Source organism: Pogona vitticeps, chromosome 1 (genome assembly GCF_051106095.1).
Source record: "Pogona vitticeps strain Pit_001003342236 chromosome 1, PviZW2.1, whole genome shotgun sequence".
In the NCBI taxonomy this organism is placed as follows: Eukaryota; Metazoa; Chordata; class Lepidosauria; order Squamata; family Agamidae; genus Pogona; species Pogona vitticeps.
Genome location: NC_135783.1, coordinates 148,035,169 through 148,061,534, shown reverse-complemented (window position 1 = coordinate 148,061,534; position 26,366 = coordinate 148,035,169). Strand labels below are relative to the sequence as shown.

Genomic DNA, 26,366 nt, shown 5'->3' with positions numbered 1-26,366 from the left:
TTGCTAAACCACGTGCAGGAATTTTTTTTACCAGCCCTATAATCATTCTATTCAGGATGCTGTGGCAATAATTATTCTATCTTGAGACTCAGGATAGGACTGTTATTGAACTCTGCTAAGAAGGGATTCAGAGGAGCATAATAATTTGTATGGCTCAGTTGGAGTTCATGGAGAATCACTTATTTTACATAATATATGGCTGTATTATTTTCAGTCACTGGCTCCCAAATGTTAGCACAGCTAATGGTTAGTGCTTCTGGGGCTTGGTAGTCCACCAACATCTGCGGTCCCACGTTTGGGAACCACAGTTTTCAGGAACGTGTGAAGCATCTGCTTCAGAATGCACAGCTATGCCTTTTGAATATCAAACCCTGACTATGTCTCTGAGACTTCTGAATTTTGGGTGTAACAGATTCTTTTTGGGTGGCTGTCCAAATTTAGTGAATTGAAGAGAATAACACCCCAACAATAATGCCTTACATGGCAGTTTCCCCCCCCCCATTGCCATGAGGCATATGGATGTTTTCTTTGATCTTATGGTGGTAGAATTTTTTTTGTCTTGTTAGCTTCATTTCACTCATCTATTTTAAAATATTATGCCAATGTGTTTAAAGGAATGAAGCTTATATTATGCAGTGCACTGCTCCCACACCACATTAGTTCCCCCGATGTTTACTGTATCTGTTCAAGATTTCTTTAGAAGCTACAAGCACTTGAAATTTAAACCATCCAGGAAATCACCTTAATATTTTCATTATTTCTTGAGATAACTTTGGAATTCTAAATGTTTTATTCTTTCCACTCTTTCCTGCATCTTTCATGGGTATTTTTCCCCCTGCTCACATTAAGGCCTGAAGCGCATAAGTCACTCACTCCACATGGTCTGAAGTTGAACTCTCTATTCAATGAAAACAGATGAAGCAAGGTTTTTCGCTGAGAAACTTTAAGATTTTCTGGTGAGATAACTGCTTTCCAAGCCAATATATTTCATGTTACCAGAGAGTTACTACAGTAATACCAGATGGCGAGGATCTTTGCAGTTTTTTGGAGGACCACAAACAAATTGTTGCTTCATGCCAAAGATGATGTTGGCTACATTTTTAACACTAACTCCTGCCAGGAGCATTCTTCACAAAGTAGTAAGAATTTGGGATTGTTTATACTGTAGGTGTAACATGGAGGTTCTTTGGCAATAGGGGTGTATTTAAACAAAACACTTTAATTAGGGTCACCCAGAGACTAGTTAGCCTTTGCAATAGGATGGCGATAATCCACTGTGTCTAATGTGCTCCTAGCATGCATGCTTGTGTGCTCATACACACACAGACACACATCAAATTATACAACAGTGAAGAAATATATCTAATCTTGCCTAGGAAATAGAGAACCCATTCACTGGAATATTTCAAGTAATCTAGATCTAAGATGTTGGTCATGTGATAAAGAAGTGGGAATATATACCACACGGGAAATGATGCTATGTTGTCCAAGTTATGCTCTGTAAATAAGAATAGTTTCTAAGCAAATACTAAGAGTATCTACACTACACAGATATCTTACTTTAACTGCCATAGTTCCATTCTGTGGAATCCTTGCATTTATAATTTGGTACAGTACTTAAAATTGTAGAATGCTAAAGAGCTCAGGTGCCATCCACTGAACCATGGAAGAGAATGCTAAGTTCTACAAACCACACCGGATTCATTTAGATGGAGCTATGACAATTGAAAGGAGTCTCAAACTGTTTTATCTGTGCAGTATATGTATTCTGTAAGCATCCACGTGACAGAGTACAGAGGAACCCAATCTTTTTATTTCTGAGAAATTTCTGATTTTTTTACCTCATGATTAAGATACCCAGAGGAGCTTAGTACTATGCCATAGATAACTTTTCTTTTTGGAATCACAGTGTAAATTTGATAAACAGTAGAATGTGCAGCAGAATGGACAGGCAAATGAAGATACTGACTTCTGTTGTTTTCAATGGGATGCATGCTTTGGATGGGCATTTGAAAAGGATGCTTCTTTTCAGCTTCATGCTTTGCAATGAGATGCATGGTTTGGCTGGTTCTCAGTACGCACATTCCTTAATGATTTGTCAACCTCCAGCTAACTCGCACAAGAATTTTCTCATCCAGACACTGTTTCCTCCTCCAACTATCTTGCATGCAGATTTCCACATAGAGCAGCCAGTTTTTGGTTTTTTTGTTTGATTTTTCTTTTCTTTTCCTGATGGGAAGCAAATTGGATAGTCTTAGAACATGAGGAAAGTTTGGGATAATGATCAGTACTGCCAGAACGACAATAACAACCTCAGAAGTAAAACATGCTAGTTCACAGCAACATCCATGAAAGAAATATCATGGAGCCTGAACAGGCTAAAATGTTGGATGTTACTTACTCCACAGCTGTCATTTTAAAAAAAAAACATGTAAATTGTTCTGTCACTGTCTATAAAAATAAATGGAGGAATCTTTTCTGATGAGGCTGTACATTTTGTCTGCTGATTGAACTGTGTTTCAGTTGCATAAATGGAAGCTATTAATGCACATAAACACTGACCTTTCTGTTGTGGTTGAAAACCATTTTGGTTACACTGCCAGGTCGAAAATGTTTAAATTGGTAGAAAATATCAATGCGACATCAGTTGGAACAAAATTGTAAATACTTACCATTTATACCAAGCTGTTTTATATTATCTTTCCTTGGTGTTGTCTTTAAAATGTTTCAGGTTTTGCTGACAGATACTGGTAGGTTTTCTGAGTGTCAGAGTTGAGCTCCTTCAGCCAAACTGTGGGGAAAAGTCTGATCTCATTTCTAAAACTCACATGCCTTGCTTGAGTTTCTTCTTCAGTTCAGTACTTTTGGTGATGCCAAGGGGAACTCTTCATAGAAAATTACCTCCAGATAATGTAACTGGATCACAAAGGGGTTTAACTTTCTTCTAAAGGGGGTGAATGGGGAGTCTTCCAGGATGTTCAATCCATTGTAGATTGTTCAGGACAGGCATTTAAACGAGCCATGGTCAAACTCTTGTTGGTGTTTGCTTAAGGTCTGTGTAACTTGCCACTACCATCACTGGCTAACCTCTGATCATGTGTTTGGCCCCCTGATTGCTACCATTGGCTACCATTCATTCATATGGCATCTTGTTCTTCCACCACCTTTCTTTTTACTGTAATCTCTGTCTTAGAGTTGTGGTCAGACATTACTACATTTCAATGCTCTGAAGAAAGGAGAATCCCTATTCTTTTTTCTTTAGTGCATGATTTACTAGTGTCAGATCAGGTCAAAGTCTTCTTTAGTTAAGCATTCTGTTTCTCATGAGTAAGCCACTAGATGCCTCTAGGGTTAGACCATAAGCAAAATTGAGGGCAACAGTAACCTGCCCTTCATATTTACCTCTATCTGGTTTTGTGCTGCAGGAATGTGAAAAATACTTTTGAGATCTAGACTGCTATGTCCCGGCAGGAAACCTAAAAATGGGCTTCTCAGGCCCCACAAAATTCCTGATTTCCAGAGTGAGAGCAAGACAAAAAGCTCTTTCTTCCCCACCAATCTCTATAATTTGCACAAAATGTTTCTGCAGAAAAATAGTGTCCTTTCACTTTAGAAGGCAAAGGATCCCTTAGCAATCACCAAAAAGGATAATTAAAAACAGGCACAAAGAACCACCCAGTGCTCCTGATTTTGAAAACAAAGAAACAAACCAACAGCTATTGCAGTTCTGCACTTTTTCTTTTAATATTTGTGTTACTGCAGCAAAAATCATTTGTGGAAATGCAAAACTGTTTACTGGTACTTATGAAAGTATTTCATCATCTTGGAGTCGAAAATATTTTGGTTTCCCATTCTTGTGACACAATAATCTTGTGAACAAGACTGAGAGAAGTGCGGATTTACATCACTTCTCAGTTGCATGCTGCCTCTGATCTTGGAGGTAGTATATAGCCAGAATGATTTATTGACCGAAATCCAGTTGTGAGTCACAATTAGAGTAATCCCAATGAATCAGTGGGGATTTTGGGAGTTCCACTAATGCAATGGACCTACTCTAGTTGTGACTCACAACTGGATTTCAGCCAGTGTCTTTTGATAACTGTATCCTGTTTAAAGACATCTATATTGGTGGCCATCACCATCAATACAACTGATGAGAGAAAGTTCCATGAATTAACTCAAAGCATGGTGAGACTGGCAAAAGCAGTCCTCAAATGCTCTATCACTGAATGAGGTCTCCTCCTCTTCCTGATTGCTGTTAACAAATGAGCATTGCTACATGTTTTGTATAGCTGTGCATAAAAGACTTCAGGTGTAGGGAGATTACATCCAGGGGAAGATGTGCCAGTGTGTATGATAACACTGTGCAATATTATAATACAGTTCAGCCATAGATTTTGGGCATTCCCCAGTTCAACTGTTGCAGCGCCCCTCCAAAATCTTTGCTGAGCACTCTGCCAAGACTCCAGAGTCCATTTCTCAGAGGGTTCTTCAGCTTCAGAGGCCAGTGTACTGGAAGAAGAATTCATGTCATGAGTAACACTTGGCATTTACTTACTGCTGAGGATGGCCTGGCCTGCAGTGCTGTGGAGCAGCTGAAAAGGCATAGACCACGGGAAATCTCTATGGTCATATTTTCAGGGTTTCTTGGCTTGGAGTCAGACAGCTGAGAATGGAAGATTCTTACGACAGTTCGATGCAATGGCTTCATTATGCAAAAGATGTAGCTCCAGCTCAGCAATCTTCCCGGACACCCGTAGCCATCTGCCAAGATTCTCAATAGATTTATGAGTTGTTATTACCCCAATGCTAGGGTGAGCTGTTCTACCCTCCCTCCCTCCCTGCTTGTTGAAGAAATGTCAGATATTCTATTCAAAATGCTGTTTGGTGCCAGCGGGTAGTAGACAAGAAAAATCTTCCAGTGAAGAAACACATTGGGCTCTATCCAGAGGTGCCATTCTGCCCCCAAAAGGCAACGTCTCCCCTAATAAGAGCTGGGTGTTGTTGTTGTTTTTAAAATTAACATTATGCACCAGAGCAGTGAGCCAGAAGAGTGAAATGAGGTCCAAAGCTGTTTGACACTGCAGTGGATTGCCTTGGGAAATGGTGTACTTTCCTTAGCTGGATTGATGCAAGCAACGGCTGGATGGACTTAGAGTCAATTCTTCCAAGCTTTCAAATTGTATGGGTCTTTCATTTCCCCTTGCTCAGGAGCTGTGCAACTTAAGTATTGCTCCACTGTATCATCTCTTGAGTAGGCATCTGCAGGACATGGCGAAGAATGGCTGTTTTTTTTTTTTTTTCTGGTCCAGGATCTGTGGATCACCACCAAAGGATTTAAGCTGGAATCAGGGCATATTCTTGATCTGCAAAATGACTTCTGTACTTCTGGAGTCAAAACATGCATTAATGATTTATTGGCACTGCTTGAATTTATCCAGTGCTAATACCTGTATGGATTTATTGAACTTAGTCCCTCCGCCACTCCCCCTGCATCACTTTCCTGTCTGTTTTAGCATCAAATAGGCTGCCTACCTTTCAAAATTCTCAGTGTAAAACATTCGAATATAGTTTTATACCATTATTTAGCTATTAAGCCTGACCAAAGTATGCTAATGTATGCATAGGCTGGGAATACACATAGGATAGCCCATGGACTGCTTGTGACCCTGTGGGCCCAAGTGTAGTCAGTTCCTTAACCCCTTTCCAGGTCTCACGCCTCCCAATTTTTAAAAAGGCTTTGGTCCAGAAAGTGGCACAAGAGGCTATTTAGGGCTTCTGAGCACCCCTGGGCCCCCATACCCTCACCATATGAGGTAAAGTCTTTTGGAAAAAGCATTTGTTTGGTTGTTTATATATTTTTAGACCATATCATCTAGTGGCCTTGCCACTACTCTTGAGTGGTTTACACAGCAATAAAATAAATGTAAAGTACATAACCACGCACCATCCAAACCACAAATGTAAGCATTGAAGAAATCATATAAAGGAAAACAACATTCCTAAAAATTGAAGATGTTGGCAAGAGATAAGATGAAAAGTGCAAAATATAATAGTCAAAATAAAATTGAGAAACAGTTATATTTGTTTTCCATTAGAGGGCATGAAGGGGCTTCTTCAGTTGTTGTTTTTAAATTAAATGTTTGTAAATGTTTTTGTTTTAAATATTAAAAAAACATTTTTAATGCTGGGTAGCTCAGTGGCTTAAGCATCTAGCAGAGCCCGAGGTTGAGAGTTCAATACCCCCTTGTGCCTCCTGGACAGGAGCTGGACCTGATGATCCATAGGATTCCTTCCAGCTCTGCAGTTCCAAGATGATGATGATGATGATGATGATGATTTTAAAAATGAAAAGTGTTGGTATGTAGGAGGTGCAGAAGTGGGTGCAGCCCTTCAAAGATTAGGCTATGTGCATGCAGTCCTTAGACCTAGATGCTGTACACTGCATTGTAAAGGCACGGTCCCCTAACTGCCTCTCCCCCAATTTTTCATGTCTTACCTTGATGAGAAGTGAACAGGAGTTGTACTTGTGTGGGCCTGTACACAGGCAAGATGCTTCAATCAACTGGAAATATTGCTCGATAAGGTACAAGGTGAGAGCTGAAGGAGTAAAGGAGGTATATACTAAAGTTAGGGTTGGGCCTGGTATATGCATGGGGTACGTTCGCAACTTGTACTTTGATTTGATGTCTTATCAGTAAGCCCCCCCAGGCAAAAAAAAGTGCCCTCCCTAGTCAGATTTCCTTCCTATTTTCCTTACCATGTTAGAAACTGACAGAATTCCTCTCCTTCCAACTTTAAAAAAGAGAGAGATATCCCAGCACAAAGAGTCATGTTTTCTAGGGGTGGGGGTGGGGGTTTGGATTTTTTTTATTAAATCAAAACATACTGTAAGAAACAAAAGAACAACAAACAAAATGCAATCATTATACACAAACAAAACTGAAACAAAGTGCTCCCCCCCCCCACCGGGACCAATGGAGAACTAGACCTTTTCCTTTATTTCAAGGATTCCCACTCCCCTTCCAAAATTGTAATGTTTCTTGCGATGGTGCTCCTCCCTTCGCATTTATTAATGCATAATCAATAAACTCTCCCCAAATTCCTGCAAAAGTATGCCTTTTAAGCACTCCTTTTTAAACTTTAATATTGCATGTTAATTTGTCATTAATAGCTATATTCCATACCTCTCTATACCATTCACTTAAATGAAAATTATGTTTTCTTTTCCAATATTTGGCTTTAATTAATCCAGCAGCTGTGACTAAATTAGAAATTAACTCTATAGTTGCCCAAATATTCCATCTTATCAAATATTGATAGAAGTGCTATTTTAGGACATCTACATTTTGTTTGGTTATTTCTCATATTTCTCCAAATACCATCTGCCAAAATTTCAACACACTGTCGCATTCCCAACACATATGAAAATATGTGATGGTTTTCTGGCATCTCCTCCTGCACAACATAGAGTAATTTTTATTTAATTGATTTAGTTTCTCTAGAGTTAGGTACCATCGCCAAACAATCTTATAAAAATTCTCTTTAATTCTTATAGACATGGATTTCACTGTTCTTACATACCATATTTTCTTCCATCTCTCAGTGTTTATCACTTCTCTCATATCATGTTCCCATAAAACTCTCAGAGGATTCTGTTGATCCTCTGCTTCAATTAATATTTTGTAAATTTTACTTACTATACCTTTCAGTGCTTTATTTTCTGCTAGATTTTCTTTTTGCAATATCATTTTCTCAAATTTTGTAACTTCCCTATATTTACCATTTTTCCTTAGCCAGTCATTTGTCCAACTCTCTAATTGCAACATACTGAACCACGCCAATTTCTCTCATCCTAATATGTTTTTTATTTGCTCTTTACTCCCCATCCTTTCTACCCGATCCTTTAATTAGATTACTTGTTGTCTTCTTAACACACTCTCCACATTTTTCAGATTCCTAGGAAAAAATTCCATTTCAGTCAGTGGACATAATGGTGATATTAGTGGACTGAGCATATTCAAGTTTTCTAAAGACAGTGAAGCTACCTTTGCCGCTCAACACTACAGTGGTGCCTCGCTTAACGAGCACACCGTTTAACGACGAATCCGCATAGCGACGTGTTTTTTGCAATTGCTAATGCGATCAGATTGCGATGTTTTAATAGGCAAAACATCGCATTGTGATGATCGGTAAGCGTTTCGCTTACCGATCTTCGCATTGCGATATTTTGGGAACAGCTGATCGGCGGTTCCAAAATGGCCACCGGGTCAACAAAATGGCTGCCCCCAGTTTTTTCGCACTCTGACCTTGCTTAACGGGCGGCGAAAATGGCGGCCGGATGGAGGAGTCCCCGCATAGCGGTGAGTTTTTCCCCAATAGGAATGCATTAAACGGAGTTTAATGCATTCCTGTGGGGTTTTTCCCCTGCATAGCGATGAATCCGGATAGCGACGTTAATCCTGGAACGGATTAATGTTGCTATGTGGGGCACCACTGTACTTCTGTCTTTACTTTCACTGCCATTCAAGAAGTTGGACTTTTAAGGCTTGCATGCTTTATCAGTTTGGCTTATATTGGCCTGTCATGGCCTTTATTCTACATAGGCAGAACAATGAAGTGGGCATGAGTTGGTAGACACGCCCACACTAAAGTGGGAGAAAAGATGTTACAGTGGTGCCTCGCTTAACGAGTGCACCGTATAACGATGAAATCGCATAGCGATCCGTTTTTTCGGATCGCTAATGCGATCGCTCAACGCTTTTTAAATGGGGAAAAATTCGCTTTGCGAAGACCGGTAAGCGTTTCGCTTACCGATCTTCGCAAAACGAACCCCGACGATCAGCTGTTCAGCGGCCAAAATGGCCGCCGGAAGCCGGGAAATGGCCTAAAATGGCCACGCGCAGCGTTTTCGCGCCCTCGTTAAGCGAGGCGAGGGCGCGAAAATGGCTGCCGGCCATCCTGAAGCTTCGCTGAACGGTGAGTATTTGGCCTATTTGGAACGCATTAAACGATGTTTAATGCATTCCAATGGAAATCGCTGCCCCGTTCAGCGATGCTTCAGCATAGCGAAGGTTAATCCGGAACGGATTAACCTCGCTATGCGAGGCACCACTGTACTTCCTTGAGCTGAGGTGGAAAAATTATGTTTTAATGCCTCTGCTTTTTTAAAAAGCTAGAATGGCAAGAAATGGATTACAGTGGACCCTCGACTTACGGAATTAATCCATATTGGAATGGTGGGTGCAGGTCAAAAAGTCTGTAGGTCAAGTCTCCATTGACCTACAATGCATTGAAAAACGATTAATCTGTAACTGGCCGTTTTTGTTCCATTTTGGGTTTTTTTCTGGTCTGTAGGTCAATTCTCTGGCTGCAAGTTGAACCTAAATTTTGCGGCCAGAGAAGTCTGTAACTTGAAAAGTCTGTAAGTGGAGCCGTCTGTATGTCGAGGGTCCACTGTATTTCAATGTTATTTCTGTGATGTGAGAGCTCTTAATGCATGTGCAGAAAAGGTGACTTCATTTAAGGGGGTTGCCAGAAAGTCCCATGTGTGAAGTCCAATGTTGCTTTATCACATAAAGACAAGATGAAAGAATTGCTATGGTTGGATTTTAGAAAGGACCCTTTGGGAATCAGCAAAGCCTAGGAAAATGTACAGTGGGGTCTTGACTTAAGAACGGCTCGAGTTAAGAACATTTTGACTTAAGAACCACTCTCATAGGAAAATATTGACTTGACTTAAGTACTTGTGTGTGTTTAGTCGTTTAGTCGTGTCCGACTCTTCGTGACCCCATGGACCAGAGCACGCCAGGCCCTCCTGTCTTCTACTGCCTCCCGGAGTTGTGTCAGGTTCATGTTGGTTGCTTCGCAGACACTGTCCAGCCATCTCATCCTTGGTCGTCCCCTTCTCCTCTTGCCATCACACCTTCCTAACATCAAGGTTTTTTCCAAGGACTCTTTTCTTCTCATGAGATGGCCAAAGTACTGGAGCCTCAGCTTCAGGATCTGTCCTTCAAGTGAGCATTCAGGGTTGATTTCCTTTAGAACTGATAGGTTTGTTCTCCTTGCAGTCCAGGGGATTCTCAAGAGCCTCCTCCAGCACCACAATTCAAAGGCATCAATTCTTCGGCGGTCTGCTTTCTTTATGGTCCAGCTCTCACTTCCATACATCACGACAGGAAAAACCATAGCTTTGACTATTCGGACTTTTGTTGGCAAGGTGATGTCTCTGCTTTTCAAGATGCTGTCAAGATTTGTCATCGCTTTCCTCCCAAGAAGCAGGCGTCTTTTAATTTCAGGGCTGCTGTTTGAGTTAAGAACTGAAAAAAACCACGTGGGAGGCAGGGAAAGTGCAAAATGTGAACTTTCAGTTAACTGTTGGCCAGTGAAGAGGGTGCCTGTCTGCTTCCTCACTCCTCCCAGCCTTTAGAGAGTGGATTGGGAGACAGTCTTCAGACTGCCTGGTACTGTACTGCCTGGACTGTATTTTCCCTGCCTTCCCTGAACCTTTCTTGACCTAAGAAAAAAAAGAAACAAAGTATCCCCCTCTAGTGGTCGAAGGCAGAATAGCAGCTTCCCATTAGTTTCTATGGACGGAAAAGAGCAGATACGGATCAAATGGTTTTCAATGCATTCCTATGGGAAATGCAGATTTGACCTGAGAACTTTTTGACTTGAGAACCGCCTTCCAATACGGATTAAGTTCTCAAGTCAAGACCCCACTGTATTCCACATCAGTCTCAATAGTCTATGACTGGCAGTAATGCTTTAGTGGTACATTAGGAAGATCCATAAGCCCTCCAACATTAGTTCAAAGTGACTGGCCTTCAGGGACACACAGCCTCTGAACATGGAAGGAAGACCTCCTGTAATTCTTCCAGCCAACTTGGCAGCCAACCCGGTATAGATATGTTAATTTCTCTCTCTCATCCTGTTGAATTTATTCAGGAAGGTGCCAGGCAGATGGAGATCTGTGATTCTTGGGAGCACACATCCATGCTGGCTTGCTGCATGCGCATGTTCCCTCCAACGTGAGAATCACGGTGGGAGCTCTTTATTTGCCCGTGAGTAGAACATACACATTTGCTTACAGAATTCAACAGGATTTGGGCAGCGAGTTCTTCCTGGTATGTTCCAGGTGCAATAAACAGAATTAACCACTTGAGGGAACCAATGAGCATTTTAAAGTATTTAACAGTAATAGATTAGTATGAAGAAATAAACTGAGTTACTTTGCAGAAGTGGGTAATTATAGCGATAACAATCTGCTTCTGATGCAAACTAGGACTAACAGAACAAATTTATTTTGGAAAGTAACATTCTAAAGCACTGACCAGAGGAGATGATCACTACATGTGGAAGAACACCCTGATTTGCTCATATCTTTTCCAACATTAAATTAAGATTTTGTAACCCACTCCAGTTTAATTAGGGTAAATTCCTGTCTAACAATTCACTTAAAAAGAGTTTTCCCCAAATGCCTGCTGAAACGGATTTTAGTGGTTTCTTATGTCAGAAAGCAAGCTGGCTGGATAGTTCTTTGAGTTAGGAAAAGAGGCTGGGAGTTCAGTTCCCCACTGTGCTTCTCCAGAGTAGAGCCAGAATGTGTAACCTTGGGCAAGCTGCACAGTCCCAGGATGCCCCCCCCCCCAAGAAGGGAATGGGAAACCTCTTCTGTTTATTCTCTACCTAGAAAACCCTGGAAAGGGTCGCCATAACTTAGAACTGACTTCATGACACACACTTTACTATGGCAGAGTGCAGAACATTAGTTATCAAGCTTTACATTCTGCAATTTTTTTTTTCAAAGTATCTGGAGATATTTCACTGAGGATTAATTGAAAGTATTTAGTAACTTTTACACAGAGGACACCAGTTCGTACACAATTTATCACTGCATGCACAAAATGAGTGAGTGGGCCCGTTGCTTGTTGTTTTGCAGTGGCATTATTAAATAGGTGTGTGTCATTCAGCGTTTTTTTTTTTAAGTCAAACTCCTGGAATTTTTCAGGAATTCTCTGGGCAGAATTCTGGAAGCTCCAGCAGACAAACACAATCCTGTAGAAACCTTCATTTCACTCACCAAGACAAGGCTGAAACCCTATTCTAGGCATTCTTCCATTTATTATTTATTTAAGATATTTTTACCCCACTTTTCTCCTTAGAAAGGACCTAAGGTGACTTACATCATGAAGAGACAGTATTTAAAGCTAACAATGTGTAACCCTATCTAGCATCAGCTGCATCTGTTCCTTGATCTGCCTTTTGACTGACCAGAAGCACTCCTGTCTTGTCTGGAATAAACTGCAGTTTATTCACTCTCATCCAGTCCATTACTGACACAAGCCACTTATCTAGATCTGAAACAGGCCTCCATTTCCTGCTGAAATGCTATTTTATACATAACATTCCCTAATATATGCATTGATGGCTGTAACTGTGTTGCTTAGCACAGTAAATCACATTAGAGTAGGTCCATTGAATCAGTACTCCTCTGTACATTCCACTGATTCAATGGGCCTACTCTCATTGTGACTTATTTTAGTGTAGTAAGTTGCAAGCAGAGTAGACCCATTTGAATTAATGGAACATATGAAGGAGCTGACTGATTAAATCCCCACTGATTCAATGGGCCTATTCTAAGTGTGGCTTATTATGCTAAGTAACAGGATTTCGTTAATGCAAGTACTGGATTCGGGGAAACTGTATACGAAACATATATATTAGAAAACATTTCAGGTAAAATGTATATATTCTGAAAGACTACACAGACAAAAAATAAATGTGGATTGTGTGGAGGATAGAAAAATAATGTTTGTAGATTTTAAAAAAGGAGTGGAAACTGAGCAAAACACACTTATAGGCAAATACATTCATGATAGGCTTTGGTTGAAGGCAGCATTTGTGCACGTTTTTGATCCTCTTTGAGTTTGAAAACCTGAAATGCAAAAATAAAACTCCAAGTAGACCAAATTGGACTGTAAAAAGTTGAGAAGAGTGGCCTGTCGGTTTGAGAAATGTAAATATAAGGGCAGCAAATGTTCAGCCAGATTTGCCTCCTGTGTCTCTCATTTACTGCTGGAGAGATAATTAACCAAATGTTCCACACAAACAACTCAGGGAGTACTTCAATGCTTTCTGAAAAGACACTTGCTCTGTTTAAACCTCTGTTCACCTCAGCTGGTACAGTATTATGTTGACTATGGTGTTTGGAGCCTTATCTCCTTCATTACTTTGCTGTAACATGCAGGTTTATCACCTAACTGCCCGATAGCCTTTTAATAATAGGCACTCTTTTTCCTGCTGGTCTAACCTAGGGCTGTTCCACTGAAACTATATCAAAAGCACAATACATGTTTGATTCAAAACTCCTATGATTAGTCAGTAAAACCAGTGTTCAGAATTGTGGAGGGAGAGCAGAGAGATCCTTCTGTCCATCTTTGGTGCTGAGAAATCTACAGAGGAGGACATGGTAGGGAGGTGATGAGCACTTACAAAATTTATCATTCCGTGTGATTTTTGAGTCTTCCCAAACCAAGACTCTCCAACAAGACTTCCGCCTGCATCAGAGAGATTTCCTGACTTCCAGTGAAAAAGAGCCCCTGAACTGGTTTGAAGCCTTCTGCCACTAGTTGTTAGGTAGGGACAGAAGGAAATTTCATGCAGTTCAGATTCTGATATTGTCAAATATGGACACAACAAGGATATGAACCAGCAAAGCACAATACAATTATTCGTGGCTCTTCTCTGAATTTTGAGAAGCAGTTTTCATGATGTAGAAATATGTACCAAGTGCATATATTGCTCTGAAAACTGTTCTCTATCAATGATTATTCTAGGAAAGCTGTACAGTAGGCAAAATTCTATAAAATAATGTATATATTACAAGAAATGTAGACAGAAATGCCAACAAATTTTCGTACGGACCTTTAAAAAAAACACAGTTGCAGCAGAGCAATGAAGACACAGGACAAGAGTGAGCAAGTAGCAGAAAAATGAGAAACAGAATGAAACCAAAATAGAATGAATTTGGCCCTTCTTGTAGTAGTACTACTACTACTACTACTACTACTACTACTACTAGTAGTAGTAGTAGTAGTAGTAGTAGTGGCCCAGTGCACATCAGCCACAATTTAATGGGAGACATCTGCTAAGTGTCTCTGTCAGTGGAATTGGGGAGTGGGGGGAAGTGAGATCTCCTCTCCCCTCCTCCTCCAAATGGGCTCGGGAACCCTGGGAACCTCTCTGGAGCTTATTTTGGGGGGGGGTGGCGGCCAGCATCAAGGGCTGTGCGGTGGGGGGGGCTTTGCCAGAGTAATTTTGGATCTGGGTCACCATCCGATCTGCTTAAAGATATTTAAGCATTTGTTTCATCAATGACCTTGTGAAGAAGTTAATGTCGTGCTATGATGAGTAATGAGGAAACTTTTCATGTCACAGTATTCCACTCCAACATGTCCTGGTGTTCCGAATATTGCGGAGAGAAATGAGACGGAGCAGGTGCACCTGACAATATTTTATTCTCTTTTTTTCCTCAGAAAACAGAACAAACCCAAGTCTTATTTGCTCTGGCAGGTGCCTGATTATTTTTTCTTTTCGTTTCCTATGGGATCTTTCTTGGATAAGCTTTCATATTGGGAGAAAGAGACTGTAAAATGGATAGCTTCCCCCCTCCCATCCCCAGAAGGTGGTTTCCCGCTACTTCTTTTAGTTCCGCGCTGCCCTTGAGAGACTGAATATCGTGAATTTAAAAGAATAGACCTTTCGGGCTTCGTCCAGCAGGGGTGAAGGATAGGACTGTGGTTCAGAAAATGGTCTGGACACAAAGAGGGACATAGACTTTTCAGATATTATCATGTGAAGCATCTCTCAGTGGTGTATGGATAATGTACATATTTTGAAGATTTGATCCTGAATACTTACTTTTCAAAAGGCATACAGCTTGCAAGGGCATTCAGTAAAGCAGTATAAACCTAGCCATCTGTGTGTATTGGAATGAAGAAAAGTGAGAAAGTATCTTAAGGCTTAATAGTCAGATTATGTTTGTGATTCAAAAGAGGCCATGTTGTAACCCTACTTCTTTCACATCCACCCCCAGGAGAGGTTTTTTGGATATGCAGGAGGCTGCACTAGGGAGCAGTGACTGGGATGTTCCTCTATATGAGCATCTTTGCCTTCACAGGGACAGTTTATCCAATCCAATATTCCTCTACTTCAGACTAAGGCCTATTCAATGTGACTCTTCTTCAGCAGACATATATTGTTAGGGTGGGGATGGTACACATGGTCCTCCCAATGTTGGTCGGCTGCAGCTTCCCTCAGTTCTAGCTTAGCATTGCCAGTGGTGAGGGATCATAGGAGTGCAATTGAGCAGCATTGCAAGACAGATTTTGTCCACGCCAATCTATAGGATTATTCTGAAATATTCTTCTGTGAGTGATCTGCCCTCCATCTGAACCTTGTCCTACTGAAGCCACTACCACCTCAATTGACAGAGCTGGTTCGGCCCTCCATCTCCCTTTCACTTCACAAATTGTGCAGTAAGGCTGTGGAGTAAAAAATATGTGCTCTGAGGGAATGTAATGACATTAATGTCTGTACAGTATTTCCTAATACAGTTAATTATTAAATATTTTGTAATGCAGGTAAGTGAAGTAAATCTGTAAATCAAAGAGAAAGAATGATTTTTTCTTCTTCTTAGCTTTGAATAATAAGAATTATGGAAATTATTCTTGAACTATTTAGATTTCAGATTGCAGAGTCTCCTCCTTAGCCCACTCTTTGCAACTCGATGGAGGGCCTTAGTCCTGTACTCAGTAGTAAGGTTGCCACTAAACTCTTTTCCCTCTCTATACCAGCCATTCTCAACCTTTTTGTGGTCATGGCCATAAACACAATGTGAAAGAAATATGGGCCGAATCAGAATTGTATGAGTTGCATAACAAACCTTATAAGGTGGTGTGTGAATAATTGTATCTGTGCCCCCCCTTCAAATGTGCCAGGACACCCCAGGGGGTTATAAGGCCCCCATTGAGAATAGTTGCTCTATACGATAGGTAGGAGGGGCACTTCTGTTGAAAATGCTTTCCTCCTTAGAGCTTCTTGCCTGGGCATAACTTGGTTAAACAAACCATGTAAAGCAGTTCTAAACAGGGAAAAAAAAATATTTACTACATTTCTAGTTCTCATCAGTTTTCTAAGTTTTACAATGCTGAGATTTCCCAGCAAGACCTCCTCTGTTTTCTGCAAAACTAAGATCTTAACCCTTTGCACCTTAATGCCCTTTCTGTGAGAATCATGCACAGGAATAATGTCTGACTTTTCTTAGTTTGCATGCATATCTTGATATTTTAATTACCCGTATTTTTGCTCCATAAGACGCACCAATTTTTTAGGAGAAGAAAACCGGAAAATATAATCTGTTTTCTTCGCTCCATAAGACGCACAGACTTTCCACCCCCTGTTTTGTGGGAAAAAAGTGTGTCTTATGGTGCGAAAAATACGGTAAATACATTTTCCAACAAGAAGATATTTATTTGTTTGTTCGTTTATTTGTTGATTAGATTTCTATCCTGCCCATCTAGACCAAAGGTCTACTCTGGGCAGTTATGATATGATATGATTGAGGGTTGGATGTTGTGGTCATTTAGATTGTCTTAGGTAAAGCTAAAGGTTCCCCTTGACATTTAGTCCAGTTGTGTCTGACTCTAGGGTGCAGTGCTCATCCCTGTCTCCAAGCCGTAGAGCCAGAGTTTGTCCGTAGACAGTTTCTGTGGTCACATGGCCAGTGTGACTAGACATGGAACGCTGTTACCTTCCCACCGTGAGGACTCAGCTCTCCCGTAGGATTTCCCTCTCTCATGGCCAACTGAAAAAAGGGGGAAACTTTCCCTGGCTAACAGCCAAAAGATTACTCAATGTACCTGATTGTCTAATTACCTGTGAGTCATAATCAGTAGCCTTGCCGGCATCACCTATTCCTGATCTTCTGATACCAGTTCGTTGCTGCCATGACATCAGTGTATAACATGAAGGGCAGGTCCTTTTTTGTGTGTGGTGCTGCATGATGGCATGGCTCAATCTGTTGCTATGACAGGGATATACTCCATTTCATGTCAAGGTATAAAATATTTATTTTAGTTTAATGTTTGATAGAATCCAGACATCTGACATTTACAGGGAATCTGACTCATTCTAAAATTGTATTGCCTTTTTCCTAAAACGGGTCCAATATTCAGAAAGGTATAAACATGTTAGCTACGGTAGTGTTTGAAAGTTGCTGATCTAACAGTAGTTCCAAAGCCGGCTTAATTGCCACTACAAATGATCTTTCAAGGTGTGCACTGACTTGCCATGTATTGATAATTGTATTCTCTCCCCACCCGCTTTCTCTTTGCAGCCGGATGGCACCAGCAAAGAGTGCGTCTTCATTGAGAAAGTCCTAGAGAACAACTATACGGCGCTCATGTCAGCGAAGTACTCAGGCTGGTATGTTGGTTTCACTAAAAAAGGGAGGCCTCGGAAGGGCCCCAAGACTCGGGAGAACCAGCAAGACGTTCATTTTATGAAAAGGTACCCAAAGGGGCAAGTGGACTTACAGAAACCTTTCAAATATACCACAGTGACCAAGAGGACTAGGAGGATACGACCCACCAACCCCAGTTAAAAACACAGGAGAATAAACTACAAATGATAAACTGTACCAGAGAAATATTTTTACATTATTTTTAAAAAAAGGGAGAAGCTCTATTTTTGTACATTGTTTTTAATTTTTTTTAAAGACTGGATTTAAAAAAAAACCCACTGGGGAAGCTGTAAAAGATTTATTGTAACTTGAAGAAGAAGAAGAAATTAATGGCTCTATTTAAATTGACTCTCTTTTTTTTGTGCTGTGGATTGACGTACAGGTGCTTATTTCTCTTTTGGAATGGACAACCTTTTGGAATGGACAACTTTTTTTTCAAGCCAGTCCCTAGAGGGAAAGAGTTCATCTGAAAATGGGAATAATAATATGAATATGAATAAAAACCAAAACCACAAACCAAAGAAAACCAAAGTTCTTTTCCCAAAGTCCCCCCAAAAAAACCTTGGATAATTCTCTGGTGTTGCAGTGATCTGTTGTATTGTCTGCTGCAAGCTCGACCAAGACACGTAGACGGTCTGCAAAATCCATCATTGAGCTTCCATGGAGAGCTCAATACCTCAGCCCTTTGTAACCTTTCCAACGACATAAGGTGTCACACCTCTGTGATCCTGCATTATGACGCTCACTTCTGGAGAATGCTGCTAATGACCTTCAAGTGACTAAGTAAAATAACCTATTAACACCAATGATAAGGGAATATTTTAAAACCAGCTCTATTATATATATAAATATATATTATATATATAAGCTATTTATTTCACCTCTCTGTATATTGCAGTTCCATGAACCAAGTATTACTGCCTCAACAATTAAAAAGAAAATTATTTAAAAACCCAAATATGTATTACTGCTGTTCACGCATTCCCCGCTCCCTCAGCTTTTCACTGAAACACTGAGACTCTACAACTTGCTACCTGTTAGTGAGCTCAATGGGAATTTATACATCCGTACAATAGTTCAGAACATTGTTATACCAGATACACTAGGGTGTAATTAATATTCCCCTCCCTGTAATGGAGAATGATGGGAGCACTGTTCTTCTGTAACCCTGACTGTTTGAAAAATGTTCTGCCGTGTTTAAGTCCAGGTGGAGTTTTAAAATGGGGCATGAAAGGGGTTTTGGTTTGGGTTCACTCTTTCATACACCGCTTCTTCTTCTGGGTCAAGCAGCTGGAGATGTAAGGTGGTATTAAAGAGTTGGTGGGAGGGTTCTGTTCCCCCATATAATACCGTATTTTTCCGTGTATAAGACTATACTTTTATCTAAAATCTTTAGACTAAAAATTGAGGGTCATCTTATACACGGAAGAAAGCTGAGGAGAGAACAAACACAAGTGGAGAGAAAGCAGGGATCAAAGCGATCCTGCAGTGCTTTGATCCCTTCCCCTGCACACTTGCTAAGCCCCACTTAGATTTCTTAATCTGGGATTAGAAAAGTGGGGGGCATTTTATACATGGGGGTGTCTTATACATGGAAAAATACAGTACTCTTGAATTGTTGCCTTTCAAAGGTGGTAGGTGATTGTGGGCCCTGTTGGACTACTGTTCTCCACATTTCCCAGCCAACCTAGCTTCTGGTTTTATTAAAGAGTTAATTTCCTGAGCTCTACTAGCCAGAGGCTACATGATTCCTTAGTCTGAACCAGAATAAACCAATGTCAGGAAGGACCAGTGATGGCAGCTTGGGCATTTTAGACCCTGGATGTAATGTTCTGAAGCTCCCCATTCTCAACTTCAGGTGGGAATGGTCAGCAGCATCCCCTTCCCTGAGATTTCAAGACCAATGCCTGAGACCCAGGGACAGGTGTTTATGATATCACAGAGAGCAACCCATTGTTTCATGATTGGGGTTATCCCCTTCCATAATAATTGGAAAAGGAGAATAGAGACTCTATGATGAATTTAAAGGCCAAGAGGTGAATTCCACCACCACCGCCGCCGCCACCGCCTCTAAAATATGCAAGGGAATGAAAAAGACAAGGATGCTTCTGGCCATGTCTAAATGACCTGAAGCCATGCAATTAAGTCCCCAAATATAAGGTTGATGGATTGGCATCCATTTCCAGAGATTTCAAGTCCAGAGCCTGAAACCTAAGGAATCAACCCAAAAACCTATGCCTCGGGGCCAAAACCTGAGATCTGGCAGTTTTGAAGCAAAGTTAACATTTTTCTTTTCCCACCCAAACTTTACAGAGCTGCTGTGACATTCCTGATATGTTAGTGATATGTTAGAGAAAACAAACAAAAATGTCTCTTTGCCAGTTCTGATAAAGATACAATGGTCTCAGGGCATATAGTTTTCAATTTGAAATGCACTAGAGCCATGACACCATTTTTATAGGAATAAGATGGACTTTGCTTCTGCTGAAAAACACATTTGATTGGAAGTAATTACTATTTTATTGGAGAGTAACAAATATATTTAATAGGTAGTAAATGCCTGTTGGCCAGTGCTTCCCATCACCTGCAGCTATTTGGCCAAAATCCTGTTGCATAAATTATTCCTCTGGAAAAGTGATGATGTCACCATTGGGGGGAGATTTTCAATAAAGACAACCTCCTTCTGTCCCACAGCTCCTATATGATAAACAGTTTGCTTACAAGTCAGACAAGCTGCTGGACAAGAAGAGGTAGTCTTAATAACTGAAAATCTCCAACGGTGGGTGATATCAGCATCCTTCCACAGGTGTGACTTATGCAACAAGATTCTAAGCACCAGGTGTCAATTTGGGCCACGAGGTCCTCAGAGTCCTGAACTTTGTCCCCATAGTCCAGCCCTCACAGCTCTGCCTGGATGAAGTATCATTCTATCATGTAAGTGAATCTGCCAGCATTGGTCATCTAGTTATTCCAACCCAACACATTTATGTGGGTATCAGCGCCAGTGGGGGAAAAAAAACCACTTCCTGCCTTTCCAAATATATTTTCTGTTGAAGTGGAAATCCAGTATAAGCATCTCCACATAGTCCATATATAAGTGATACAAGGGAGTGCACTGGTAGTAGACAGGAGTGAAGGAACAACTAGATTAATGGACAAGGCAGGGTGGGCTCTTGTGCCAACCTTCAGAAGTTTATGTACTTTGTTAAAAATGCACTCTTAGTCCCGCAAGAAGCCTTCAAAAATAAACTTTTATTTTCCTTAAATAACAAAAAAAATTGTGATTGTCCAAACTGGCAAATATGCATGGGTTAAGTGAAAGTTCCTGCTAAAGGAAGATAAATGGGAAATTGATTTAAAACTGTCTAATGTGTGGGTTTGTTTGCTTCAGCTCTTTTTGTCCCTCTTCCAAGGTCAAGATGATGTGCAGCTCTCTATAAAATGTGTGCAGATTATAACGTAGCTTTCTTTTTCCCGGTAATATATACATTACCACCACCAGCACTGCTACTACATGTTTAGGATTAGACTCCTAATTTTTAGGCATGGCCTTTTGGTCTGCTCCCATGCAGTATATAGTGTTAATAACCAGAACATGAAAAAGAAACAGAGAACACCAAGGAAAGGGTGGGGGGATATATTTCAGTCCAAGTTCCAAACTGAGTTTCAGAGAACTTCAGGGGTGGGTGGGCACCTTCCTGGAGCATCCAGGGCTAAAGATAAAGAAAGTAGTAAGACCAAAAACATCAGCATGGTTGGGCTTAAACCTCTTAAGACCAGTAGCTCAGCCTTAAGGGAGACAGTTCAGTCTTTCAGAATGAGAGGGAGAAAAAACTATGCCAGAGCTTGGAAACTCCCTGCATTCCCAATCTGGCCCTCTGAGGTTTTCTGATCATTCAGAAACCCTCAAGAGGGCCATATGGGGAATGCAGGAAGAGGGGCAGATTCAGCCCTGGGCCACAGCTTCCCCTCTGCTACTGTTTAGAGAATGATCAACTATAATGTATGAACAACACCCAGCTATGGGGACTGGATACAAAGGAGTGTGTCTACATCCAGAAAATGTTCCATGCATGATACTTCTGGAGTACTGTTCCATTTTGTTTAAAACCCACAGCAGGCTCCCTGCAAAACTGGAGTTACCAGTCTCCACTGGGTAATATCCCTGGCTGGACACTAAACATGCTGCAGAATAATTCTGTCATGGCACTTCAGGATGATTCCCCTTACAGGACCCTCTCTTGCTGGAGGAGGATGGGAAAAGAAAGAAGGGTTGACCCATCCGGATACCGTTGGACTGCAGATTCTATAAGCCCTCATCTTTGGCTTGGCCGCCTAGGGTTGGTGGGAGCTGCAGTCCAAGAAGTGGTGCAGAGAAGGAAGCAGTTGAGAGAGAAAGTGGTGGGGAAAATCCACAGCATGAGTCTGTGAGCAGAACATGTAGCAGAGGAACAGAATAGCAGCAACATAGCTTTAAAAGGTCACTTCCATTTTACTTGGCAGTTGGGAATTTAAAATGGCATGACAGAAACCACCACGGTTATGCTAATAAAGAATACATCAGCCATGATCCAGAATGAGCCAATGCCCAATACATGACTGTCATGCTCTGAATACATTACTGACTTAGCGACCGTTCTACTTTTTTGTTCTTTTTTTTTTAAAAAAATTACTTTTTTGGATTATAATTTCAGAATCCACCCCATCTGATGGCCACATTCAGAGGTTTGTAGTATTTAAAAAGTATCCTGTCCAAGTTCTGATTATTTCTATTATCAAAGCACTGGGAATGGAAAAGTAATTCACATTCACATTTTTGATGTGCCTGATTTGCACTCTGAGAATATTTTAAAAAGCTGGAGTATATCCTTCTTGTCCTCATGAGGAAACCGTGTACGTTAGGGAAAATGTGCACCAAAATGTGTATACATTTCTGTGTGAGAAGAAAAGTTCTTCGGCTGACAGGAAACATGAATGGGAAAAAAATGAATTGGAGATTTGCAAATACGGAGACTGAGAGATAGGCACATCTCTATCTAAGGGGGAAGTGTCTTAAAAGCAAGGGCAGTTGCCCCAGGCTAACTGGAAGCCTTTCAACAGCCACTGCTTCACTTTAAGACATGTGACAGCTTAAAAAACAGTCTATTTGTTATCCTAGGTAGGCAACCCCATATCACGTTCAGAATTCACTAGAGGAACAATGCTGCCCTAGGTAACCTGAGAGAGCAAGCAATAATATGCTTTGTCAAAAGGTTTCAGCTAAGGATGTACAATACTATTGGTCCAAACTGAATTTGTCTTAAATAACAACAGATTTGCTTTTCAGATGGTTTGTAGCCTGTCTGATTCTATTTGTACCTCGATATTTCAAGGTATTTGTATATATCTGTATTTGTCCAAATAGTGGGGGGAAATGGTATGGGTGGGGGTGAATTTTGTAGAATTATAACAGTATGTCCATACAGTGGCTTGGCATTTTGCTAAGTCCAAATCATGTCATTGTCCAGCTGTAGGTGTTTGCTTGTTTTTTAAAATCTTCATCTAAATATTTAAACCAAACCAAACAGGAGCTGGGCTGGTCCATGGAGCACAGACAGGTAATGCCATTCTCTGGGCCAAGCAGGTGCCACAAGACTATGTAGGCTTTTAAATTATGCAAACTTGTTGGTTGGGGTTTCTCAGAGTTGTGGTTCAAGAAAGTCACTTTGCCAATTTCTGTTTCCTTATGAGTATGAGTGCAAATCAATTTTACCAGGCTGGGTGGTATAAAAATGTAGAGGTTTGGAGAAGGTGGAAGTAAGTCCTACATTTCCTGAGTCAGGAAGGATAAGAGGCAGAGAGAGACACACACACACACACACACACACACACACACACACACACACACACACACACACACACACACACACACACACACACACACACACACACACACACACACACACACACACAGAGAGAGAGAGAGAGAGAGAGAGAGAGAGAGAGAGAGAGAGAGAGAGAGAGAGAGAGAGAGAGAGAGAGAGAGAGAGAGAGTGTGGAAGGCAACCCTGTTGAGCAACCCTGTTGAGCTTAAATGTACTTTTGCAGGTGTGGCAGGGCTTTGGGGCTCCAAGTATTCAGCTTAAAAGTTCAGGAGTATAAATCCAGGATCCCATTGTAAGGGTGGAAAATAATCCAACCAAATTAGCTACACACCTGAAACCCCTTTGGACACATTCAAACATCTGAGCTGCTGCTATGCTTGGCGTGCACCAAGAATGTCCTCACTGTTCTATTTTCCCACTAATCATGCATTCCATGACAGTCATTCAGCTTCCAGAGTCAGCTCACGTCCCACTTCATGCTTCAGTTTATGATGACATGCTCATTGTTACACACGACGTGTATTACTGCTTAATGTAACCTCTGTATTTTATGACATCGGATTACATGGAACGGGTTCTGACCACCCCTTTCCCCCAAACTAACCAAGGAACTAAAAATCATGGAGCAGGCATTTTGAAGGTGGGATAACCCAAAGAATGGAATACATACATCCTACCTCACCGCCACCCTCATGGAGCTGTTCCTACTACATGTAGTTGGAGACCAGTGAATCAGGAGTGTCACGATGTGGGGTGCCACGAAAGGGGAGCAAATTGGAAGTCACTGCATTTATTATTATTGCTGTTTTATTTTTATTTTGAGGGTTGGGATTTCAGTCTCAGGCAGTGAAGTAACTTAAACTGTCCTGGGTCTCTTGGACCAAACTGTGGTGGGGTAGGATGGTTACCTTCACTGCCCTGCCTCAGGCAGCAGAATTGGCTAGCCCCATATTGCAACAGTGTGGTGTAAAGGTGGTAAAAGGCTGCTGACGTCCTTCAAATGATTCTGAGTGTGTATTATCTACAATTTAAGCCTTCCACATATTCCTTTCTCTTTGGTTAGCAAGAATATGAGCCAAAGGGGACACACAAAAAGCCCGTAAGAGTATCTTCAGGATTCTTTAGATATACAGTTGCTACCTTTACTGGAAAGATAACGTGTGTGTTAGAACTCAGAGATAGTCTTAAAAAGGGAGATGGTTGCTGAGATAGGAGGTTCCCACAGCTCAGATTACCCACTGGAATGGCAGCCAGAGAACTTTTGATGATTGATTTATCTGCACTTCCTCCAAGTTCTCAAGAGGCCCTTAACTTCCCCTCTTTTCTCAGCAGAAAAGTGTGGGGATAAATCCTGGACTCTTTCATAGGGAATGAGAGGTGATGTAAGCCATGAAGGAAGAAGTTTGCAAACCGTTTCCACACTTCAAATTGCATTTCTTTTAACTTTGTTGTTACAGCATTGTTACATCACAAGATAACTGTGGTTGAACTGTGAACATGAGAAGGGATTTAGAGAATTATGAACAGCATTGGAGAAAAATACATGCCATTCTGGCTTCAGAACTCCAGCCCCAAGGCACAGACCATGTGGGGCCAGCAGGGGCCATGATGGTCAAGGTGGGCCCTGTCCAGTTCTCTGTCTCCCATGGCCACAAATGTGTGAGAAAAGAATGACTGAAGGGAGCTGTGGGCTTTATATAGCCTTGGGCATTATTTTCACTGTCCGGGCCTTCCAGACCCTGCTATTTTGTCTTTGCCATGAAAGACTGGTGAATCCTGGACAAGCCATTGTCTTCTACATCAAGATGCAAGTCCCTGCTTTCCTGGCAAGTATGGTTCTTCTGACACAGTTGCCAGGAAAGCTGAAGTGAATGTCTGAACTTATTTTTTTTTTAAAGGTGGGGGGGAGTATGTGTAAGACACAGCAACATCCACAGGGTCAAAAATAGCCTCTGGATCTCTGCTGTAGAACATCTGGGGATACATTGTTGGCTTTGTAAATGAAACAAAAATAATTATGTAGAGGTAATTCATTGTTATCAGCTGTGCCACTATGTGAAAGTTTTTCCAGCAAGAAAAAAAATAGATGTATGTGTCAAACCCACACTAAAACAAGTCAATCAGTCAGTGGCTGCTGAATAGAACCTTCATATACAAAGACAGATATTCACGTCTGGGATATCTGGTACTTGAGACAGGGCTGGCATTTTGCTGCCTGAAGATGAACAGAGAACATTTCTCTACCCATGAGCTGGCCACTAGCAATACTCCAAAAATGGGCAAATCCCAAAACGAAAGAACAGTGGAAAAAAGCCTCCTCCATGAAGGGGATGGGAAACATACCTAAGCAGTAAACACAGGTCAAAATCCTCTTGATGATAACAATATGAAATACTGTATGCAATAATCTTTTTGCTGACATTTGTGGAAAGTTACTGATGTAGTATAGCCATGCTCCATTATTTTCTAACAAGATTTTAGCCGGAAAATTGTAAATGTTGAAGCAATTAATGAAATGCTAGGAGATCTCAGAAAATATGTTGAATGGAAAGTAACTGGTGCCTTCCAAGTTGGAGTAAAAATTCTGTCCAAACTGAGAGTGGATATTGACCACCTTATACTGGGAGCTACAATTGAGGGTAAGTGGGCATCTTGTTTTTACATTTCTCAGACCTTAGATTTAGGGGGGTTAGAAATCATTAAAAATGAGGACACACATCACAACAAAGTGAATGAAAGAGAATACTGATTTGTGTAAAATTACATATGCTTATCTATATGTACAGATCCAAAATTAGAAATTATTTTTATAATGACAACAGAATTCCAAGGCATCTGATCAACTCGGGGGAGGCTGTGACCAGTGTGTCTGCTGAGCCATAGGGTTGCCAGTTCAGCATCATTTTATTCGTTGAGGTTTCAGGGCCAGAACCTGGGAAGGCATCCTGACATCACAGAGGTTGATCTTAATGTTATGT

General features: G+C 41.0%; 1 protein-coding gene and 1 long non-coding RNA gene across 2 annotated transcripts in view; one reads left to right on the top strand and one right to left on the bottom strand.

Moving 5' to 3' along the window:
• Positions 1-23,550, top strand: part of FGF18 (fibroblast growth factor 18) — a 148,600-nt gene extending 125,050 nt beyond the window's left edge. The window contains exon 5 of the mRNA XM_020793672.3: positions 17,399-23,550. Within this exon, the coding sequence (XP_020649331.3) occupies positions 17,399-17,665 (267 nt within the window). The 3' untranslated portion in view covers positions 17,666-23,550. The remainder of the gene's footprint in view (positions 1-17,398) is intronic.
• LOC140708057 (uncharacterized) overlaps positions 6,496-26,366 on the bottom strand; it is an 83,371-nt gene continuing 63,500 nt past the window's right edge. The window contains exon 2 of the long non-coding RNA XR_013542018.1: positions 6,496-6,600. This is a non-coding gene — a long non-coding RNA (uncharacterized LOC140708057). The remainder of the gene's footprint in view (positions 6,601-26,366) is intronic.